We start from the raw sequence: 22,500 nt of genomic DNA, 5'->3' as shown, positions 1-22,500 counted from the left end.
ACTTAATGTGTGGAAAGTTTCAGAAACAACGATTCAGTGTTGGTCGAACTTTTAGAGTAAAAATATGTGATAGATAACAAACATGATTGCTTTTCCATCCTTCTTAACACACACTTTATACACTTTTCGTGTAAATGGTAAAATGTTCAAATCTAATAATCATAAAAACCACTCGGTACGCCATTCAACACCAACCGCAACCTAATCGGATGCGCAGAAAATACCAAAAACGCGTGGCGTTCATCCTATCAATCAGGCGAAACCAGAGCGAGCCGATAAACAGTGCCGAAATATGCAACCTCACTAAATGCAACGTACCACCACCTCGGGGATTTTGTTTTTTGCTTTCAAAAGTGCATTTCCTCTAATGGACTTATTCTTAGTTTTGCCAACACGCTAACGCTAATGGTAGAATGGCCTCCTATGGCCCATACATGCCAATGCCTTGATGCGAACGGATTTGCCGAGTAAAATCCACACAGCTGGATGGCGTCGCGATGTGCACTATTGGCCCTAGGACCGAATGCACTCTCGCACGCGCTTGAGCTTTCACCGAACGGGGTAGGGATTTGCTAATGAAGAGAACTCTTAAATCGGATTTCAACCCCTTTTATCAATTATTGCTGGAACCGGTGGAATGTACGGTGTTCTGGAGGACTTAAACCAAAATTCTTTAGCGCAAAATCATAATCAATTCGTACATGGATGAAGTCGAGGTTTTGCTACAAAGTAACAATTGTTTTAACGAACAAAAGTAGAACATAGAAATGGTCGTATGTTGACAAACAAAAAACACAATGTGCGAATTTTCGAAGGCGGAAAGATTTGATTGATTTTTGTTGACTATATTATGGATATTTCCAATCCAACGGTTATACTTACCAACTAACGCCAATATAACCGTCAGTAGAGGAGCGGCAGGAAAACGGACTGGTACGTTAAATTCCAGCATTTGAAGGAGATCCACTGAAAAAGAAAACACAAATGATATTGTTGCAATTAATTTTCCTGAATGAAGTATGGGTGAACAGAAGCAGAAAGACATTTATGATTATCAAATATATTTTGCTTCACAACTTCACTAGCAAAATCAAAGAAAATACATATAGATAAATGTAGATATTGCACAGCAATTTGCTTCTCCCCTTCAATTTAGCAGAAGTGTTCACATCGCAGCTTAAAGTTTAACCTATCAGCTTTATCTTATCTTGGTCCACAATTATCAGGTTTTAATCTACACCATGATACTCCGTTGTGCAATATTAAAACTCATTGAAACGCAACGCAACCAAAGTCAATAGTATTGTTAGCGTTTAGCACTAATGTCCTAACATGTCTCCACTATATCTAGGCATAAATGTGTTCACCCGACACCGAACGGAAAGCGTGAAAGATAAAACTACCCCCCATCAATAGCAAACTGGACACACAAAAACACACCGATGATATATTTGTATCGATAAATTCGGCTCATTTGATCCCACAGCCGTACGAAGGCTACGTCCGATGATCCAATAACAAGCCTCCACACCACCGGAAACCCGAAACAACAGGTTGACGACAGAGTATCGAGGCGAAGGTGCCGGACCGTGTGATGGTCATGCTGCTGGTCACCGGACGAGTTTGGGGCGATCGGAGGATGGGTAAAACAAATGGTTAGTGATTCTCCGCTCTGCACGAGCAGAACGATACATTGGGAGGTTTTTTTTGGGTGGAGGGGGGAATAAGGAGGAAGTGAAAGGTGGCACCTCGTGCAGCTCCGTGGGCCGTGTATGTGTTCATGCAGATAGATAATGTCGTGGCACTCGGAAGGCAAGAGAATGGATGGAAAGCCACCACCTAGCCCAGCCCCAGCTAGGTAAGCAAGGAAGACAATGGCACCGAACATGACCAAACAATAGAAGGACGGCAACAACAGGAACAACAATAAAAAAAAAGCTGTGAATAGGTTCCGCACAGGCACGTAAACAACGCCACAACCTAATTACATACATTCATGTCAAATGGCTATCATGTTTCACTTTCAATTCACTTTGGCTACATTTTCATGGTAACATATTGGATACGAATCCTTTTATCAAAGATCACCTTGCGGCGCCTCCGATGGCCAGCCCGGTGGTGGCTGAATGGGTGGTGGTGGACCGCCCAATTTCACCTGAGGTGAAAGTGATACGGGTTTGTGGACGCTGTGTGGATGAGGATGGCCGAACTATCAGCCTCTTCTGCTTAGCGATGAGAAAAGTTTTATTTTTCACAAAAGCACCTACCAACAACTACACACATCAGCATGAGAGAGAACAATAACCAGGCCACCCATCCTCTCATCGTGTCGGGTAGGCTAAAAGTACACCGGATGTTTGGAAGGACATCAGGACGATACCAGGGCCTACCCGGGTTACACTCTTTCGTTAACACAAGCAAACATGAGGCTTGTGGTAAACAACAAAAGAGCAAGAAAAACAACGTTCGCCACTAATATTATCGATTGAAGGCAAGGACACAAACCTTAGACGAGTTCAAAACCCCAAATTTTCTGGAACTTTACGAATTACAATATTACTTGACGAATAACAATATTAGTTGACGAATAACAATATTACTTGACGAATAACAAGGCAATACCGTTGAGCAAGCGAATGATACTTGTTAATAGATAGAAACATCTTAATTCCACAGCTCACTGTGATGCGCATCACAATTTACTAGAATGCGTGTGCTAACGAAGAACCAAAAGCTTTCACTTCCGCATTTGACCAGGGTACAAGGTAGAGAGTTCGTGGTCTTAAAGTGAGCTAAAATCCTTCCCATAGCAAGCCGAACAATGATAACATTCGGACGCTTTATCCGATTAAAGGGGGCGACCATCGAGACCGGTCGCGTGCGATGGGAACACTTATTTTTGTTGGAAGTCATATTTACGAGGCTCGGGTGTAAACAACCCGTAAACGACCGGTTGTCCAAAAGATGCTGAACCCGATGGGATGATGGGACGGTTGTTCGCCCGCCCCACAGAAGGTAGAGTAATTTACTGTCGTTCTTATTTGAAGCATAGTGAAACACCGATAGCGAAAGAAACGGTAAAAGACTTGCTCAACGACAACGACAACGATGACGATCCGCAACAAGCGTCTTTTCTTCCAAAAACCAAAAACATTTCGGTGGCCTCAAGGGAGTTCGGATGCGGTAGCGAGCACGTGATGGGTTCGAGAAACACCATCGTCGTTCGAATCACCAATGGGACGACAAGTTTTAAGCACAATTATTTCCTAGTTAAAATGCTTACTATTACACAATTGCTAAACTAGTTAAAATTCTTTTATTCTAACGTTTTTAAACTCTCTTTCTCAGGTTTTTTCGGTCTCAAATCGATTTTAAAGACGGATTTAATGAAGCTTACTAGGCAATGTATTAAGGTATTATTAGCAGACAGAAAAGGATCCAAAGTATAAAACATGAACCATAAATGGAACCGCAATGAGGCAAAATGAAGAAAAAAGAAACACAACACGTTTGATATTCATATTGTAACATCGTGTTTTAACTGTACAACGAAACACTCATCTGGACAACGAGATACAAAAACATGCGCGTGAAGTAAAGCATAATAACAATAATGATTACAATGCAAACGCACACCCCCTTGTCATGAATATCGATGTGTTTCTTTATCATCAAGGAAAAATTTGAATATTAATTAAATTGATATTTTGCGTACCAATCTCATCCTCTTGTGGCAGCAACGAAGTTAAGTTTGTAATGTAAAGCTATCCAATGCGAGTAAAGAGTCCACACCCACGGAAGGAAGATTTTGATTTTCATCGGGATTGAAGAAGAATAGAATCTGAACAAAAAAAAACAAAACTCGAGTCGAGTTTGGTGGAAAAAATACGAGCCAAAGAATTTCCACACTTCAGTGGGCAAAACCTTCGATGCGAGCCTTCATTGCCAAGGAGCCGATCTGTAAAGCGTCCTTTCACATGCTACCCCGCTCACCCCATCCCGGTACAGACCAGTGTTGGGCGTCGTTCGGCGATGATAACCAATCAATTTCGGTAACCCTGGCAGCTAATATCTGTTTCTCACAATCGAACCATTACGGTGTGCTCCGATTATTATTTCTCCATCGCACCTTTCGCCCACCAGAGGGAAGGGGATGTGAACGACGGTTTGAGGCGGTGAGGCACAACACACATACACACACACACACACACACAATGGGCCCCGATGCGATGTCTCGTCAATGTCATTATTCAGTGTGTCACATCATTATCGACCGAAGGACGCTCACAAATGTCCTGGCTGCCCTTTGGGGGCGGGAGGATAGCATATGCGGGGTGTGGGACGAAACGAACCAACAACAACCGATAGGATTGCACAGGTTGATTGTGAAAAAAGGACATTCTACCCATCTGGCATTCCACAGGTACGGCAAGGAAGCCTTGAACCAAATGGGGAATCCGAGACGGGGTAAAATAAAATTCGTTTTGATCCGATGCTTTCAGCCGGGTTCCCGATGGGTGGGGGTTGGGTGAGGGGTCCGGAAGCACACCGAAGGGCGACGGGCTGGCATATTCTTGTTATTCGCTTATTATGGGAGGGCATCGAATGGAAGATAAAATAGCCATCGTTTGTCCTCCCGTTGGTGTGAATCTGCCGTGCGTCGCAGCAAGAGCCGAACTATGGCAGACAACAATGGTGAAGCGACCCGAGCCGGCTTAAGCTAGCTTATCCCACCGTGTGTTGTTTGCCTTTGCAACAAGTTTAACGCCATACCGAGAAAATGGCCAAATTATGCTGGTTTGGATATGTTATCGTCTGGTTCAAAACATGAAATTCTATAAGCAAAACCAGCTTGTCTAGATATCTCTTACAGAGTTTGAATTAAAGATTGTTTTATTATAAACCATTCTAAGAAAAACATCAAATAAACATTGTTAAACATCCCCAAAAAAAACACGTCGTTTTCAAGTATGGCATATTTGATTTAATTTGCTTGGACCTCGAAAATTTGCGGATTTGCACTCCATTTCCACGATTACACAATGTTTCCTTTCATTTGTCATAAAAATACCTAGTCACTCAAAACCGCGATCCGCTACGGATGACGGCAGTACAAAATCTCACTTTGTCACGGTGCCAATGTTTGCCGCCGAATCGCAGCCACATGATTTCCCATCGGATTTGGGTAACTTAATTATGATTTCACATATCATATCAACCATTCCAATCTCGTGGGTACATCCGCTGATTTTCGGTCGCATATGGATCAAAATATGTTCTAGAAATAAATGTCAAACAATGTAATCATATTGAATATATACATTGTACACTGGCTTAGGAACTTGCGAAAGCATCACAAAAGTGCAAGATGGTCCCAAGTCTTTAAATTAAGTGCATATCAATTTGTATCACACAGAAAGAGGAAAAAAATTCCCAATAGAAATATGATCTCTTTGACATTTCAATTTAAATCAACAACTATTATTTTTCGACCAATGAAACCAATGAAACTTTAGTTTTTAAATAATTTTGTTGTTCCTTACTGGTTTGGAGAGTCCGCAAATACAAGGGGGTTTTGGAGGAATGACCGTCTTTGGTCATGCCTGCTCCTTTTTTAAAGTGCTTACAAGACTTTTTCCCTTTGTATACGTGGATAGTCCCTTTGTCTCGGTTGGAATTCCAACCCACGAAGACGAGATGGTGAACTTCAACGCTCATTGGCCAATTTTCGAACCGACTCTACCGCTCGGCTGATCTCCCACCACCACCTCCCCCTCCTCTTCCCGCCTCCTGCTAATTTGGAATATATTAAAAAATAATAAGAATAATATCTAGTTTAGAAAACAATGAAGCTATAACTTGCAGGATGGGTTTACATAGCATCGCGTTAATGATCAAAACAGCAATGAAAAGATCATGCAGATATGTCGTGAGTACAATTGCAGCTATATGTCACGTCTTTATTGAGTTCGAGGCGGTCTACGACAGTATTGATCGCCAACAGTTGTGGATGCTGATAAGAGAGTTCCAGTTTCCGGACAAGCAGATAAGGCTTTGTACGGCAACTTTGAGCAATGTAGGTAAGGGTCGGTCGTGTCGCATGCTCTACGTTTGCTTCCCACAGAGGACTCCGGCAAGGGGATTGCCTTTTGGCTGTGGGAACGTGTCCTGGACTTAAGTCAGAGAGTCAGCTGCCGGACACTAATAAGACCCGTTGCGCTTGACGGACATGAGACATGTACTCTACTGGAAGGAGATCTGCGCGCGTTTGACGTTTTTGAACGTAAAAATATTAATGTATATAACAGTAAAGTTGTCTACTCTCCATCTTTGGCGTGACGACAATCTGTTGGCATGATTACCCGTTTGGGGCTTACTAGACTAGAGGGTCGATTTTCTAACTGGCGTACTCTCACAATTGTCCCGGAACCCTATACTTTAAACTTTTTCTTCTTCTTCTTGGCGTAACGACCTCTTGGTCATGCCTGTCCGTTAAGGGCTTAAGAGACTTGTTTCCCTGTTGTACGTAGATAGTCAGTCCTCTCGTACAGGGGAGAGTCCGGTCTCGGTTGGGATTCGAACCCACGACGTCGAGGTGGTGAGGAATTTATAGTATCATAGGTGACCAGTTTTGAACATATCAACCATTTAATCTGAGTTGACGCAATGTTATTAAAATCCAATATCAGCGGATGCTTACCAACGCGAATGGACTTCTAATAATAACAAAATAATACAATATGCACAAAATCGTTCAAACTACGATTACTTACCAATGAACACAAATATTTGATGATGCGAGTAGCGAAGCAACATTGAAATGGTGATCGTCTGAAAATGAAAACCGTTTAATAGATAATTAAATTAACTACGTTTCCTTCGACCTAATGTACCATTCTTCAACTTACAAATAGAACCATAATCGAAAATGCGGCCGTGTAGGAACCACGACCCATCCACCACATCGACACAAAACGGAAATGCTCCCCGGTGATCACGTTCCGCAGGTATCCCTTGTTGTCCTCCTGCTCCGCCAGCACCTTAACCGAGGCCATCAGTATATCATCGTAGCCGAGAAAGTGCTTCAGAATTAGCCGGCTGAACGAATCACCGAAACACTTGTTCACTTGCGGATCGAGTCGAACAACGTGCACGGGAATGTTCAGACGTTGTCTAGTGGCCGCAGAAAGGCGCAGAAATCCGTACTCGAGCGAATACTCCACGATGTACTGATCCGGAGCCATAACTAGAAGAAAAGGGAGGGCAATTTAGAAAACATTGGAGAACAACTGTTACGCACCGTTGCTTTCGTACCTGCATTGCGTAGCTTTTCCATAACCGGTACATCCGATTTTAGTTCCCCTTCACCGCTCGAACTTTGCTCGAGTTCAGCTAGCGTTTTCATAATGGTTTGATTAGCATACACCACCACATTGTCCACCCTTTCCGGTTGCTCAACCATCGGCTTTTTCTCGGCATGTTCCCGTTCGATGGTGACCAGTTTTCCACCACCACCTCCACCCGGAAATGGCGTGCTATCGATTGTAACACCAGTTAAATTTTCCGTAACGATAAAAGTCTCCTGCCGTGGTGTGGCATAGATATCGGTCGTCATCGGCTCATGGCCATAGGGTACCTTTCCCGGTAGCGGACTGCTGTTGGCATAGTTGTGCTGGTGCAGCACGTTTGCGTTCTGGTTCTGTTCTTCTTCGTGCGGTAGCGTCGTTGAAGGATCGATACTTATCATGCCGTTTTTCAACGTGTTCCTCAGCACGTTTACGTCATTGTCATCCATTCCCGCCAACGTCCCTTTCGATGCATCATGTTCGCTTTGGCTAAGGCTTAGGATTTCCACACTGGAAGAGAAAAAGGAGGATGGCAGGTTTTACGTCCAGCACAATACTCTTGCCATTGACCATCGGGGTCGCTTACCGCAGAATGCCATCACGAGGCCAATCGTTTTTCACGTGCTCCAGGCACGTCGTAGGCGTTTGTGAAAACCGCACATGAATGTATGCCAAGATGAAGAATGCAGTTAACGCTTTCAGCAACATCATCAGCTCGATTGCACGCCGAACAGGCCTGCAAAAGAGAATTTTGTAAATGGATTGAATTAATAAAAGCGTTTCCTAAAATCCCCTAACAATTTGCTCAATCATAGCACGTCATTCGCGGGCCAATTACGATTCTTTTTCTTCCGTTTCTCGTTTCCCCGTTTTAATGATGACGCAAATTAATGCAACCTCAGGGTGTAGTAAAATATGCACACACAAATGACAACCGGCACAATGTCGATGTCAACGCGCAGCATTGACCGTGGTCGGAAGAAATACGCTTTCTTCAAATGTCCTTCAAAGTTAGATCTAACTGTTTCTACATAATCATTGTTTTGTGTACCATTCATTTATAAACAACTTTATAAAAAAAGGGGTTTATGAGTTCTCCAGGGAAGAGAATGACAAATTACTGATGGTGTATTGAATTAACGATTCGCTTGCATTCCGTGCACATTGCATCTTCCTGAACCATCCGTTTTCGTCTTACCGTGGAATCGTCTGTGCGTAGGCGATGGCCGTCTTGAAAAACAATGCATGGAACAGTCGGTCGCGAACATTTATCAGCGGATTCTACAATGAAACGTAAATCGAATTAGCTTCCAAGTGACTTCCTTCCACCCGGCCCGTGGGCTTTTCCGCACCTGCACATTGTTCCTCGGCCTGCCCGGATTGATCAACGGTGCACCGGGGATGGGATTATTTTCGGGATTAACATCCGGTGGCAACGCATTCGGCTCCGCCATACTGCCGTATGCGGGATGTGGTGAACTTTCACTTTTGCACTCTCGGACCGAGTGGCTCCAATCGGCGAGCCGTTTTCAAGCGGCGGGTAAGTAATCACCGTGCAAGTGTCCTAGTTTCTAGCGCAGCACCTGAAATACGCGAATTAAACTGGTTATTTCTTAACGATACACGTCTGCACTGCACTGCAGTTTCGCAAAACTCTTGTACTCGGAGCTGTCAGAACCAAAACACAAACAACAACATCAACAAGCACAGTTTCGTCGCAGCAGCAAGGATTAACTCTTTTGCGCGCGAGCAAACCGAAAACAACGAGGCAGAGCATGGAACGATGCAAATCCTTTGCTTTTGCACTTTCCACAAACATTTACCTAATTCCGTAGTGTTTTTATGATGAAAAGCAATCGAACGAACGAGTAATCGACGTCTCGGGGCAAGACTGACAGCTGTCTTTGCAAAATATTTACCTTTTAACCAAAATCGCTAGAACATAACCTATACACCTTGGGCAACTGTCGAAATAGTCGAAAGATTTGCTAATTTAATGATAAATTCACAATTTGATTATCCAATTGAACAATAAATCGCGTGAACACTAGCTCTTTATATATAAGACAAATAGTTTAGAAGTACGTTGATCTTTAGTTGCAGAGGAAATTAACTATTTTGAAATCAGGTAGAATAACCTTGGTCGGCTTACTAAACTGACCAATTTGGTAATAGCTTTTTAACCCTCAGAACCTATTTAAGCAAATAATCTATTTAAAAAATATTTCAGGATGAACCATTTCTTCTGAAAAGAACATTTTTCCGCCATGGATAGTTTTTCAAACTAGGTTCAAACTGAAAATTATCCAACCCCAAGCTATAAACGTAACCCATTTGTACAGAACTTTGTCGATGTAAAGCTACGAATCAGAGCTTTGTGCGGGAGCTTTAAATACAAAGTCGATATTTAATCGAGTCGTTGGAACAGACGCTTTTCAAATATTCAAGGGAAAAAAACTCAATTAGATTAAAAGACAAAAAATTGGGTTGAGATTGATTAACCTACCAACAAATAAAGCAAGAAAAAAAAGTTGAGTGATAAGCGTTCGTATCGTTTCTTATTCAACCGTTTGGTTTTATTTTCGCTTTACGTGTACATGTGGGACATTTTCTGTTGTTTTCCACTTAACGCATTCCTGCGGCACGTTTCCTTCCCTCTGTTCAATCCCGACCGATCGGTCAGCAGGCTTCACCAGATCGCGACTAAACGAAGATATATTGACATTTTCCAGCATTCTTCTCTCCACACACACTGGCCTAATTTTAGCTCTCCTATGTTAAACTCCCCCGTTGAATCTTACACCGTTTACAAACACAATACATATACGTATATTATCTATATATATATAGTGATGTATATAAGCAGGTTGATTTGTATTGTTCGCCCACCGATCAGCTTCAGTGATTTAGTTTTGGTTTAGTTTATTCTTGTTTAGCTCTCATAAAACCAGCTTCATCACTTGCAGCTACTGACTGACCATGCTCACTGTGGCCCTAGCGGTTATCCGATGTTGAAAATCTAGCATTATTTACAGTACAGCGCTAGCATACACCGGTTTGCTTGCGCTTATCCTTTTTATCATGGCTTAATTTTGTTTGTTTTTCGTTCTGCTGTAACGTTTTGCTGTTAGATGTGTTTAGGTAGCGCTTGTATTTTATCTTAAGCTAGCTACTGATTAGCTAAATGGCGATTGTGTGACAATGGTGTGACAATGCTTATACCTCTTTCTTCACTTCTTTCGTTTTTTGTATTATCAATGAAGCACATTTCTCCGTCTTACGCGGTGAAAGAGAGGTGCTTTTTCTTTACTGTGTTTTTTCTTTTTTAATGATCGTTATAAAATCGTAACATCAAGCTGCTACCAAACCGCACGGCCGTTAGGGGTCTAGATTTATTTATTTTCCGAGTGGTCTGCTGCCGCCCGCCATGGGACTCTATTGCGATACACTCTCGTATCATCCCTATCAGCGCTATACACAGATTAAGCGTGGCTTTCGTATGTGGAGGTGCACGCCACGGGGTGGTTCGAGTGCACACTGCTTAAGTAAAAGGATCCCCATTCCCGGTTGAAGAATCGTTGCAGCACCAGCTACACTTACGTGCGGTGTGCATGGATGGTTTCTGCACTTAATCCAACCACCTCTATTTCTAGCAGAATATTTACAATTCATAAAGAGGCAGCAAAGTGGGATTGATTCCGGATCAAACCCTATGTGCTTCATGAAAACAAAAAAAACCTAGCCAACGTTTAAAGCAAATTTGTTTAAAATCTAAATCTTTCTAACACATACATCACATACACGCACACACCACACACCATACACACATACTACCCAGGAGTGCCTAAGACACACACGAAACATTCGACCATTCACGTACACCCAAATGACTAAACTTATCTCGTTGTTTGTTCTATAAGTCGGACTACAATGAAAATTACTCTCTCTGGCATTAAGATTCTTTGTGTTTGGTTCTTCGGTGGAAGGAAAAGAATTTTTCAAAGAGATTCTTTTCGATGGTTTAACTTTATGTGTTGCTGTTCCTTTCGCTCGCGCTGTGGGATCTGTCGTAATGTTTTTAAGCTGGTTGCAAGTTGGTTGTACGGGCTTCGTAATGCACTTTTAATCTTTCGTGGGTATACTAATGCAAAGTATTTCGGAAACATACAAATAATCGGGCAAATTTAACCGATTTTGGGTGGAATGATAAACGGTTCATAATTCCCTGTATCTTTTGCTGGCAATCAAAACTGGCGAATGCAGACCGATCAAAAGTGGCTCCGATTGACGAAGTATTGAAGCTCACACCCTAACCCTAAGATTTGATTTGCTTTACTGATATGCTGGACATTATTGTTACATGTTTGCCTTATCCTCGTTAAGGGAAAAGAATTGCTTCATCTTTATGCTTGGCGAGCGCCAAGCGGGATACTTAAAGAGACACGGGGAGGGTCGATAAAAAGGGAACCGTCGTCGTCACCCACGAGGGTCACAGTTGTTAGTATTATTCGGACGGTCAAATTATACCTATCATTATTCTAAAGTGGGACACGATTTACCAATAATACTTCGTTTTGGAGTGGAGGAAAAAGGCAAAGGATAAAATTGACTGACGTTAGTTGCTTCTGTCCCTAACATTTTTCGCTTTTGCTTTTCTACTGACGCGCTTGGCAAACACTTTCCCCCTTCCTCTGAAGGACATCTTGAGCGCAAGCTGAAGAACGAAAAAGGGTATATTTTTATTTACTCGGTCCCCGGGTTTGGTTTCGGTGGCAATTGGCAAAAGCTTTCGACTCTGTTTGTCTACTCTCTAGCAGCAGGGGGCTGGCCAGCCATAGAGGGATGGGGTGTAAATACACCAAGGATGTCGCTTGCTTGTCCCCATTAAATGTTTCCAGCTGGAAAGAAAATGATGAAACACCAGAGGTGCCGGTTTACTCGTTCCCGTCCGCCTTAGTTCGGTCAACGCTGGACGATGCAGCTAGTTTTAATGGTTTATGGCACGAACAAACATTTACCATTAGATATGATTATGCTTTTAAGGAGATTGAATAATGATTGGCAAAAGTTCTAAACTATTCTAATCGAGCCACACAATAAAAATCAAAACTTGGCCAATTGGATGGAGAGTTTATTTTAACTGTCTCACTCTGCCTTTTTGCTGAACTTGGGAGCATTGTTTGTTGTTGAAAGCATTTTAAAGAATTTTCTACGAACTGGCATTCGCGCATATCCTAATTCCGTTTAACCGTCAACATAATAACAAAACCGTTTAACATATTCCAATCCAGTTGCTTTTCCATGAACCATAAACAACCCGGCTTTCCATCAGCAAGCCTAACATGGCCATTGAATAAACTTCATTCATTGCTCCTATTTTTCTCTGGAAACGACTTTTATGAAATACTTCAAACGAATAAAAATAGAAAGATCGTTTTTTTGCCTTAAAAAATCCGAAACCAAATCCGTTACCGGTAAAAATGAGGAGAAAGCACCACAAAGTGTTTCGGGAAAAATGGTGTGTGTTGTGATATGCCCTATAATCGTTGCAGAAAGATTCGTGCCCGGTCACTTGGAAAAAGAGCAGAAGTGTCCGATTGGATTTTCGTGTTCTACTTCAGTGAATGCGTGGTTCTTAAATTCGTAGAAAGTAGGTACTGCCAAAATGGTTGATTTTTAGAAAAGGGTTTTGTATTTTGCTTGGCAAAATTATTTCACTATTACTAGTAGGTTACGTGCATGAATTACTACTAGTAACTCAAACCTTAGTATGCTTTGAAGCTGAGGATGTTTTCCTAACAACCGAGCCTATCCCAGTTCGTTGATAGACCGTTTTTAATTAAATCGGCTCTGCAAACCGGGAGTTTCCGTCTTCACCTCCAAAAGACTATACTGTTCGCACCCCTCCCTCCATAAGAAACCCGAAACCTCGGGGATGTGTAATAAATCATTCGTGCTTGCATTAAACTTTGGGCCCCCATTGAAAACCCATCGGTTTTTCCGGGAAGAACAGACGTAGTCCACCCAGGCGGACGTTCCGCTTCCCCGGGCTGGGAATGAAAAACAGCGCTCAATAATGACTCCGCTCATACGTGCGTATAAATTTTCCTTAATTTATAGCTTCAACCTCCGGCCGAGAGGGCAAACTTTCGCAGAGCGAAAAGAAGCACGCGGCAAGGGTTCAGAGCTGCACCATTGAGGCGGCAGGTCATTGTTTATGGATTCGACAGTCGACCGACCCGTCATGTTCACCTTTTCCATCTTCGTGTGCGGAGTGTGCAGGTCGTGCGAAAGGAGTCCTCGACCTCGGGACGCTCAGATGGGATGGAGTTGCTTCTGCAACATTGACGCAGCATTCTCTTTAATCCGCTTCAAGCCACACTGCGCATTACCCTTACCAGGCAGTAGGGAGGGAAGATTGCAGCATTGGACCAACTTGCTCGGAAGATGCACGTTTCATTCAATTTACTCACACCCCATGGACATCGACCGCGCTTCGAAGTCCGTCGTCAGCAGAACGTCTTGAGCTTGGCCGTCTTTGCACCACCTTTACCGTTGCCAGCGGGCTCACCCGCTTTTTCGGATTAGTCGGTTGAAAGGGTGGACTAATCGAATCTTGCGAAGTTTACCTACCCCACGTAGTGTTACAATGTCCCAGAGTATGTATTTTGGACGAATACACCACAAACCCTACTGGTCGGTTTATTCTGTTGCAGAGAAGAATATTGTAGAAGGTTCTACCGGTAGACATTTTCTTGAAGTAGAATCTAACAAAGATGGATCTTTTTTAGAAAGTGTTTTAGAACTGAGATAATACTTTCAGATAAAATGAACACCTACAATAATAATAACAGCGTTCCATAGGGTAATTTTTAATCCTTCTCAAACGATCCATGAATTTTAAGTAGGCACTTTTCGCGCCTGAAGAAAAACCCAATAATCAGTTCATTCCCACATAGCAGGCTGTCACTTTCTTCGCCGTGCCGATAATGGATTAGGCACGTGAGTTCGTCTCCAATCGCTTAAAAAGACGTCTTTCGCGCCAAACGCAAGACCCCGTGCTTGTGGTGCACAAAATTGACGGAGAACTTTCCAGAGAACACAACTTAGAAAAAGATGAAAATGACCGGGCGCCTCCATTTGAAGCGGAAATTCATTGGGGATTAGTTGGTCGCCGGTCGCCCAACCAATTTGATGATCGCAGCAACCGGCGCAAAGGATAGAAAGTGAGATTAAATATGATAATGTTCACTTATGAAAACTGTAATGTTGAAGGTTGATGGGATATTGAAAAAGTTACGTATACATTACCGTTTGCTGGTGGTGGTTTTTTCTTCCCTTTCCCTCCCCTCCCCGTCGTACCTTTGTTAACGAGTTTTTCCCAACAAAATGAAGGAAGGATTACGGTGATAAAGTTCGTTTTCCCATTACACCGCTCTTTTCCAGGCTCATCGTTAGTGCCTCAACTATCCTCGTGACCTGATTTCCTTTCTTGGTGTGTGGTTTTCCCATACATTGTTATCGATAACGCGTGAATAGGAATCCCCTTCCCCAGTACCACAAACAAGACCACAATCGATCTAGTAAACATCGCCATTTATTTCCGCTTGATAAATGACACATTTCGTTGACAGCTGTCACCGGCTGTGTGGGTGTGTGTGTGTGCGTCACCGGCGCAAAAACCTTTAGCGTTTTGTTTGTTTGTTTGTGTTTGTTTGCGGGATGTTCCTTCGGCATGTGTTCCCAGGTGACAAAATTGACGGTTATTTTTGAAAAATGCAGTGAAATTGCCCTAAATCCCACCGATGTTTGAATGTATGGGTGCGGAATTTCGTATCGCCGTGTACATACACGGACTGATGAATGTTTTCTTCTTGAACATTTTTCTAAGCTTGCTGTGCATCAGTTTTGAGCTGTCATTGGTGTTTTCATTTGGTAATGTGACTGTGCATCGTGCGGACTTGTTCAGCGTAAATAAAAGATGATAATCTTTATTAATCACACATGTTTTCACGGAATAACAAGAAAAGAGGTAAGAGAAGCCTTTTTCCGGAAACATATTTAGCATCATCATCAACGTCGGTCGAATGTAGGTGTTGAATGAAAAAACGTCAACAAACCAGAGGTTTGTATCAAAACTTGTTGACACGGCGGGAGTGAATAAATCACAACCGTTGAAGGAAGTTTTGTTTAAAATGTTCCATCTCTTGAACTTCATATTCGATATAGGGTTTTTTGAGAAGTAGAACTTCGCACAACGAACTTGGTGGCTTCGGGAATTCTCTACAAACTCGCAACAAACAAGGAGAATGTGCTGATGAACGATGTGATCGCCATCGTTAGTTCGGTGCATATCTGGGTGAAATTCTGGGCACATACAATACATCAGTACGATTATCAAGGACGGTCGGAAGTATTGTCGGCGTCACGTCAGTAGATGTTGGACGTGGTACAGGAGAATTTCGCGATAGGTACGACACTTCCGCCGCAGGATACCAAAATGGTACTGGAGTCACTGTTGACAAACGTGAAGTGTTACATCCGAAAAGAGTTTAACATTGAAAAGGTTCGTAAGATTTAGGGGACAAGCTTATTCATTTTCCTATTTTTCTCGTTTTGGATTTCATTTGAGCTCACCCTTACCACCACAACGAAGCACGAGGTTGATGACACTTTGGCGCCGAGGAAGCTGATCAAGTTCATTACCGATATGCTAAACACGAAGCGAAATTCGAACAAAAAAATGCTGTCCTGCGATTCTACGATCCATCACTTGAGTGCCACAACCTTTAATCGGGGTTGTTTTCCTTCACGCTGCCGTTCGAGCTGGAGCCGCACGTTCTTTTGGGTTTGCGGGATCTCGTCCTTGGGTCCGACACCGAGATGGGATACGCCGGGGCACTCTGTTTGATTTATCACACCAATCTGGCCAAACTGTCACTGAAGCTTGAAAATGCGCGACGGTTGATGATCAACACTTTTACCAAACCGAAAGCTCCGCAGATGATCGCGAAACAGATTGGCTGGCAGGAGTCGATTGCTCGATTGTTGAACAAAAATCGGATGGAAAACCGCGTCCACGGAGGCGCGAGGGAGCAAAAGTAGGGTAATATTTTGATCGACATGGATGAGGTGGTCAAACGTGAAGGTGAATCGTCGGTGATCAATGGTGCTGGCGACGATCTGATGCGTACACGTACACGACGGTGGCGGTAAGCATGGACCGAAATCGTTCATGTCTGAGGAGGCAATGGTGATCAAGGAGCAGGAGGATACGGTGTAAGATGCGGTGGTGAGGCAGCGTCCACACGGCATCGTAGCGTAGCGATTTTGACACTCCATCGTAGTGTAAATGTTGGTCGAGAGGCCTTAGCCACGGCCATAAAAAATAGTTGACACTACGATGGAGTGTCAAAATCGCTACGCTACGATGCCGTGTGAACGGGCGGTGAAGAATATCACCTCTTCGATCACTTCCGTCTACTTGGTGACAAACAGGACGCGATCGGTTCGCTAACGTTCGCTAAGTCGTAAGAAAAACTCGTCGCTCAGCAGCAGCAGCGAGGAGAATGTTTCCTCTCAATAATCGGGTAGGTCGGTGATAAAAGATGTTACTTTCACAAAGCGTAGTGAAAAGTTGGATAGCAGCACTGGAAACAGTGTCGAGTCGCCGGGTGTGAAGTACGCTGAAGAAAATGACGCAGATAATCTCTTGTGCCTTGTAACGAGCAGTCTGTGGCTAGGTCAGACTGCATTAGCTTAACCATGCTCGCATCGTAGTTTGCGCTTGCATTCTCGAGATGGGTATTCAGGCTGAACTGATCGATCTTACTTGTCCTGCGGCACCGATAGAACGTAGCCCAATTGCCCTCTGGCAGACGATCCAGTGGAAAAAGTGTTCTATGAAGCTACACGACGGAGTAATTTCGCTGCACTGTCATGGTACTCCTGCAGAGCATCAGCAATGACTGGACTGAAATGTCCCACCTGCGTCTCGGTCTGCGAATAACATATTTCCACATCTCTCTCGATTCAGCCGTTTGCACTGTACCAAAAACAACATTGTGGTTCGAAGATAAACAGAGATGCGACTCTAATTTTCTCGATCAGAAGGCGGATTAAACAACATATGGATCAGCAGTATGAAAGCCAACAACACGTTTACCCAGGGCCAAGCAAGATTGTGATGAGGCAGTTTATCGATTATGGTAAGTTTACTGATTTATTTGCGTTATCGCTTCAGCACTCGATAATTTTTATTTGGAAAGTGTTATTTGCAACCGTCCAGCAGGTTTCAACAACAAATGCCGGAAGGTTTCTGCATTGCTCGTATTGACCGTTTGCTGCTTGTAGAGGCTATGATTTCGGAAGCGTTTGCTGCTTGTAGAGGCTATGATTTCGGAAACGAGACAGGACATACAAGCCAAAATAATGCTGGAAAGCCAGGGTAGGCCAATATTTCCAGTGACTGTATCGACGAGGGATGAACTTTATGCAATGATGATGCAGACGCTCTGTTCGCCGCAAGATGCAGCTAACCCTATGATACAGGACGAGCAGCAAGCTAGGAAGCAGGTTTACTCCATGGTAGCTCGATAAATGCAGTGTTTGCGATTTTGTTGCATTCGAGTTCATCGGGGAAGATTATCCTGTTTGCAAGCAAGGTAAATGTAAACAGGTAATTTTTTGTATATTTGTACTTTTCTATATTTACCTTTTCGTATTTTTCGTTTCATGACTACGAATTGCAACTAGACGGTTTTTGGAACACGCAAAGAAACTATTCCAGAAAAACTGCTGAGATTGTTAAAATAAATCCTCTGTTTGAATTCGAATTTATATTTTGTTTTGATTTGATGGCTTTGAGCTGTCAGTTCCGGAGTTGGGTTGGAAGGGTTCAATTTATAATAGTAAGGATCGGATCAGTGCACCCACGGTGGGTTCATTTTTCACGCACACACTTGCAATTTTGGCTTAATAAGTCTGCTATTAATCTTCTATGCAGCCCCTTTCTAAGCCTGGCGAAAATTATCTAAATCGTGTTTTCTGTCACTTGGGTTGTTTTGAGGTTTTTAAAATGCGCCATCTTCCCCGCGCGTCCCTTTCGAAAAGGTTTGGTTGTCTGTGTCTTCGCCATTGATCGAAATTTCAATGTTGGGGAAAATATTGAAAAACGACGGAACAAAACTGGGAACACGTTTGCCCTGCGGCATGGTCTGAACTTTGCCGCTCGAATCGTGGGCGAAGATGTAATTTCCGTTCACTTAAGAATTTTCCAATAAGCAAGCACGTGAAGGAAGGCAGAATGTCTGTCGATTTTTACCCCTCAAGGCAGGGATTACGAAATTTGAGCTCGACTGACGAGTACTTCAACCGCGGAGGCGGTAGAGGACCTTTTAAATATGCATAATCCTTTCCAACACTTACGACATTGGCATAGTTTTACAATACGTATGAATAAAGCTTTTGTTTTCTATGAACTAAATTTTCGCATTGTTGTGGTTGAAAGTAAATGGTGACCTGGTGGAAAACAAACAAGCGAATAATTTTCCCCCAAAATAGAGAAATACGTTCTTCAGTAAAATGTTGCCAAGCACGAACCAGACATTGCTTCTTTTCCAAAAAAGAACACTTTAACTCAAATCTTATCAGATGATACACTCTCGTTTTCTTTGCTATGCTCCCAAACTTGCTGTGTTGTCGATTGTTTTTGTACAAAACTGATTTACTCTACTTTCGGTGACTTGGGTGTGTTTGTGAGTGTTCGCTAGCATTCCAGAACTTCTTTTCACTCTGTTTTCATTCGCACGGTCTTACCTTATCTGGTTTCAACTCTTTCTCCGATCTGCTCCTGTCTGATCCATTACATTCATTCGATTTTCGTTCACTCGATTCACACTCTTTTTGTCTGGCGTTTGTGTTGTTTTTTTCCTCTTCATGCTGCTGGCTACAGATTTTGTTTGCTTGGTTGTTCACATTCACTCTTTCTTAAGTTCTACCTCCCTAACTTCCCGTTCCTCTGTTGACGCTTCGTACTCGCTTGTTTACACGAGTATCGTTTCTAGTTTTGTTGCTGTTATGAAATAAATATGACGTTTTGTTTTCCCTTTTTTGCTATACACTGAGAATTTAGCTACTTTTGTTTCTCTTTTTTCCTGTTCGCTCTTCGGCTGGACGTTTTCTTGTGTATGTGTGTGTGTTTCTGTCGGTATTGTTGTTGAGATTCTGCTTCCATCAGCTCGCTTTGGTTTAATTTCGACTAGTTGTTTTTGTTTAAGATTGTTTTTTATACTCTGCTGCCCGATTTAAGGTTTCGTACTCGCGTGGCGCCCGAATGCGCGGACGAACTCACACCGTTGCTTCCGCGGGTTGATCGGCGTGCCGTCCTCCGCCCACCGGTGGCAGGCTGGGCTGGTGGCGAGAACATCTACCTTCATGGGGCGCCCGGTTCGACGTTGTGTGCCGTGCCCAGTATCGTCGCGTCGAAATTCAGCCGCAGCTCGCCGGCCAGTATCAGCTCCGAGATGCAGCCCGCCATCCCCGTCCGGTACCGCTGGCGGGTGTAGTGCGGGGCCGCCGGCAACCCACCTGTGTGTGCGCGCGTCAGAGAGCATAAAATATTCAAATTAGTTAATTTGGAAAACCCAAACACGCTAGCGGAATGGAATGGAACGGGGTGTTGGTGAATGGGAGGAAAGCGGGTGCGTGGGAAAATGGTTCGATGGCACTGTAGGGAAGCTGAGATCGTTGTGATCGAGGCGGTGTTTTCATTTCCATACCGTTTTTCCCCAAATGCCCTCCATTTTCACGAACACAATTCCCTTCTGACATATCTGCTTTAGGGTTTCGTCTCTTCCAACCGAATATGACCATATGCTTTTCCCAATACGGGGTTATGGGTGGAGGGTTGGGGTGATCAGATTGAATTTCGAGGCAGATGGTACGAATGGTTTTTGGGGGTTGCACCGAAAAGCGCAAGGATTTTATGTAAATCCACACCGATACACACACACACACCCTCTGGGACGTTGGCCAAAGCTTGCCTGCGCCCTTTCGCCACCTCGATTTTCCATTCTGGAACGTCGCAAAACTGCCCGACCGATCGTCCATGTACGTGTGAGTGTTGAGATGTAAGTGGACTTGGTTGAAATTAAACTGTAGCCAGGCTTGCAACCGTTTCATGACAGCACTTTTTCGGAATGAAATCAATTGGGCGGAAAAATGGAGAAATTAAACGACATCGACCCCAAAAACTCGGTACGACACCGAGCGGGTCATTACTGGGCGGACACGGAAGAACAGTAGGGATTTGAAATCAATAGAATTTCGGTCGAACAGGATTAAACTGACATGAGGTTTCGTTCTAGCAATGAATCTGAAAAACGGTTTTGATCATGTTTTTAATTCTCTTTTCCTAATTGATTGAATTGAATTGAAGTATGGATAATTTGAGCTATATGAATGAGTTGAGGTTATTAAGTGAAAACCATGTAATGCTTAATTAAATTTAAGACAGAATTTAAGGTTATGCTATTAAAAATGAACTGGCTACAATTGGATAGTGAAGCAACTTATAAACCATAAATAAATCAAATTTTTACCATAAAGGTTACACACAAAGTTCAATTAAACCCTCTTCAAAATACCAACTTGAGGCAAGATTCATGTATCGTGCTGGAACGTATACGTATTCTGAAACCAGAAAGAGTACGCACAGCACGCATATCAACCCATACCACTTCGGTCCCTTGGCCTTCAAAAGGGTAGCAGTGGCTGACACCCTGACACCGAATTGGCAAGCGAATGGGATTATACGATGCTGGACGAGTTAATTAATAACGAAATTAGTTCTCCGTCCAATACATGGGGGCCCCCCCGGTTTGATTAGTTCGTCGTAGGGAAATTAGTGAACCCCGATTCGAACAACAATCGACTAGCCAGCCGGGGTCGGTCGTTGGCGTTCGGTGGAGGGGTCTCCCTGTGAAACGGGTAGGTGCAGGGTGACACTCGGTGGGATATTCGAATTGGAAAATCACAATTTGAATTTCAATATTCTGCACAGCTTTCGTTGTTCCCTGCACAGAGCATAACAAAAGCCTCGGAGAGTCGTTGGGGCTGGGACGGTCGATTGGGTTAGAGCATACAAATTCGTTGTTGAGCATTGGAATTCGAAGAACGAAACAAAAAAAATAACTGGACGCGCACATAAAGGATTGCGGGGACGTAGTTTAGGAAACCGTCCCAAATGTAGAGTGAAAGCATTTGTTGGAATGGTGATGGTTTCCTGTTACTTACCGCACCGATGTTTCGGCAGGAACCATGATTAATGAAGTAATCGAAAAATAGTAATGGAGTTCGATGCACGCAGCCATCGAAATTGATGAATCAGATATGAAGCATGAAGCTGCGTGTGGACATCAACAGTGCAATAAAATTTAATTATTCAACCGCAAATTAGTTGGCACCAGCATTTAACAACAAACGGTCAGCTTGGAAGTGAATTATCGACACCAATCAAGGAGTGAAATTATGGTCGGGTTCCGTAGGCTATCATCGATAAAGCGAAAAGGCAATGATTTTGTGTGAGCAATTACAACGATATGAACATATGAAAAAATGCCTGTAACCAGCGTTTTTTTTAGTTATGTTATTTATTTAATCATTTTACCTATGGGTTTTTATTTTTTTCAATAAATAAACTTTGATTTATGGAATTAAAGATTTTAAAAAAGTTTATCCATTTTGTCAGAATATGGCTTCAGCTCATCCAAGATGATGAAATGTATATTTTCGAATTTAAGTGGTTGTTAAAAAAGAGAAACCTATCTGACTTATTTTAAATTATCTTTTGTACGTTTAACGACACTTTTTGCCTATAATTCATCCCCTAGCTAAAACATCGGAAAAAAATGCACCCAAAACGGCAATCTTGTCAAACGAAACCGAAATCATTCGTAAACGATTGTAAACGGTGTAAAAGAGGAAAGGTACAAAAAAGAGCTCCCCGGTCTTGTCCGAGCCATGCGCCATTCATCGGTGCCAAATGCCCCAAACGGCAGCTTGCATCGGATTGCTTTATGAGGGGCAATAAATTTGAATACCTCACCCGCGTCAGATGGTGCAGCAATAAGTTTTGCGGGCCAGGGGGCTCGAG

The 22,500-nt window shown here is 43.1% G+C and overlaps 2 protein-coding genes across 2 annotated transcripts in view; both read right to left on the bottom strand.

Moving 5' to 3' along the window:
* LOC131292771 (membralin) overlaps positions 1 to 9,227 on the bottom strand; it is a 49,004-nt gene extending 39,777 nt beyond the window's left edge. Inside the window, exons 1-8 of the mRNA XM_058320888.1 lie at positions 9,170 to 9,227; positions 8,699 to 8,929; positions 8,545 to 8,627; positions 7,933 to 8,082; positions 7,315 to 7,856; positions 6,909 to 7,246; positions 6,774 to 6,831; positions 883 to 966 (exon numbers count right to left, since the gene is read on the bottom strand). Of these exons, the coding sequence (XP_058176871.1) occupies positions 883 to 966; positions 6,774 to 6,831; positions 6,909 to 7,246; positions 7,315 to 7,856; positions 7,933 to 8,082; positions 8,545 to 8,627; positions 8,699 to 8,800 (1,357 nt within the window). The 5' untranslated portion in view covers positions 8,801 to 8,929; positions 9,170 to 9,227. The remainder of the gene's footprint in view (positions 1 to 882; positions 967 to 6,773; positions 6,832 to 6,908; positions 7,247 to 7,314; positions 7,857 to 7,932; positions 8,083 to 8,544; positions 8,628 to 8,698; positions 8,930 to 9,169) is intronic.
* Positions 9,228 to 19,779: 10,552 nt separating this feature from the next.
* Positions 19,780 to 22,500, bottom strand: part of LOC131294149 (uncharacterized) — a 97,106-nt gene continuing 94,385 nt past the window's right edge. Inside the window, exon 18 of the mRNA XM_058322195.1 lies at positions 19,780 to 19,934. Coding sequence (XP_058178178.1) covers positions 19,780 to 19,934 — 155 coding nt within the window. The remainder of the gene's footprint in view (positions 19,935 to 22,500) is intronic.

This window comes from Anopheles ziemanni, chromosome 2, assembly GCF_943734765.1.
Source record: "Anopheles ziemanni chromosome 2, idAnoZiCoDA_A2_x.2, whole genome shotgun sequence".
In the NCBI taxonomy this organism is placed as follows: Eukaryota; Metazoa; Arthropoda; class Insecta; order Diptera; family Culicidae; genus Anopheles; species Anopheles ziemanni.
Note: the sequence above shows the minus strand (reverse complement) of the source record. Positions and strands in the feature narration are given on the sequence as shown.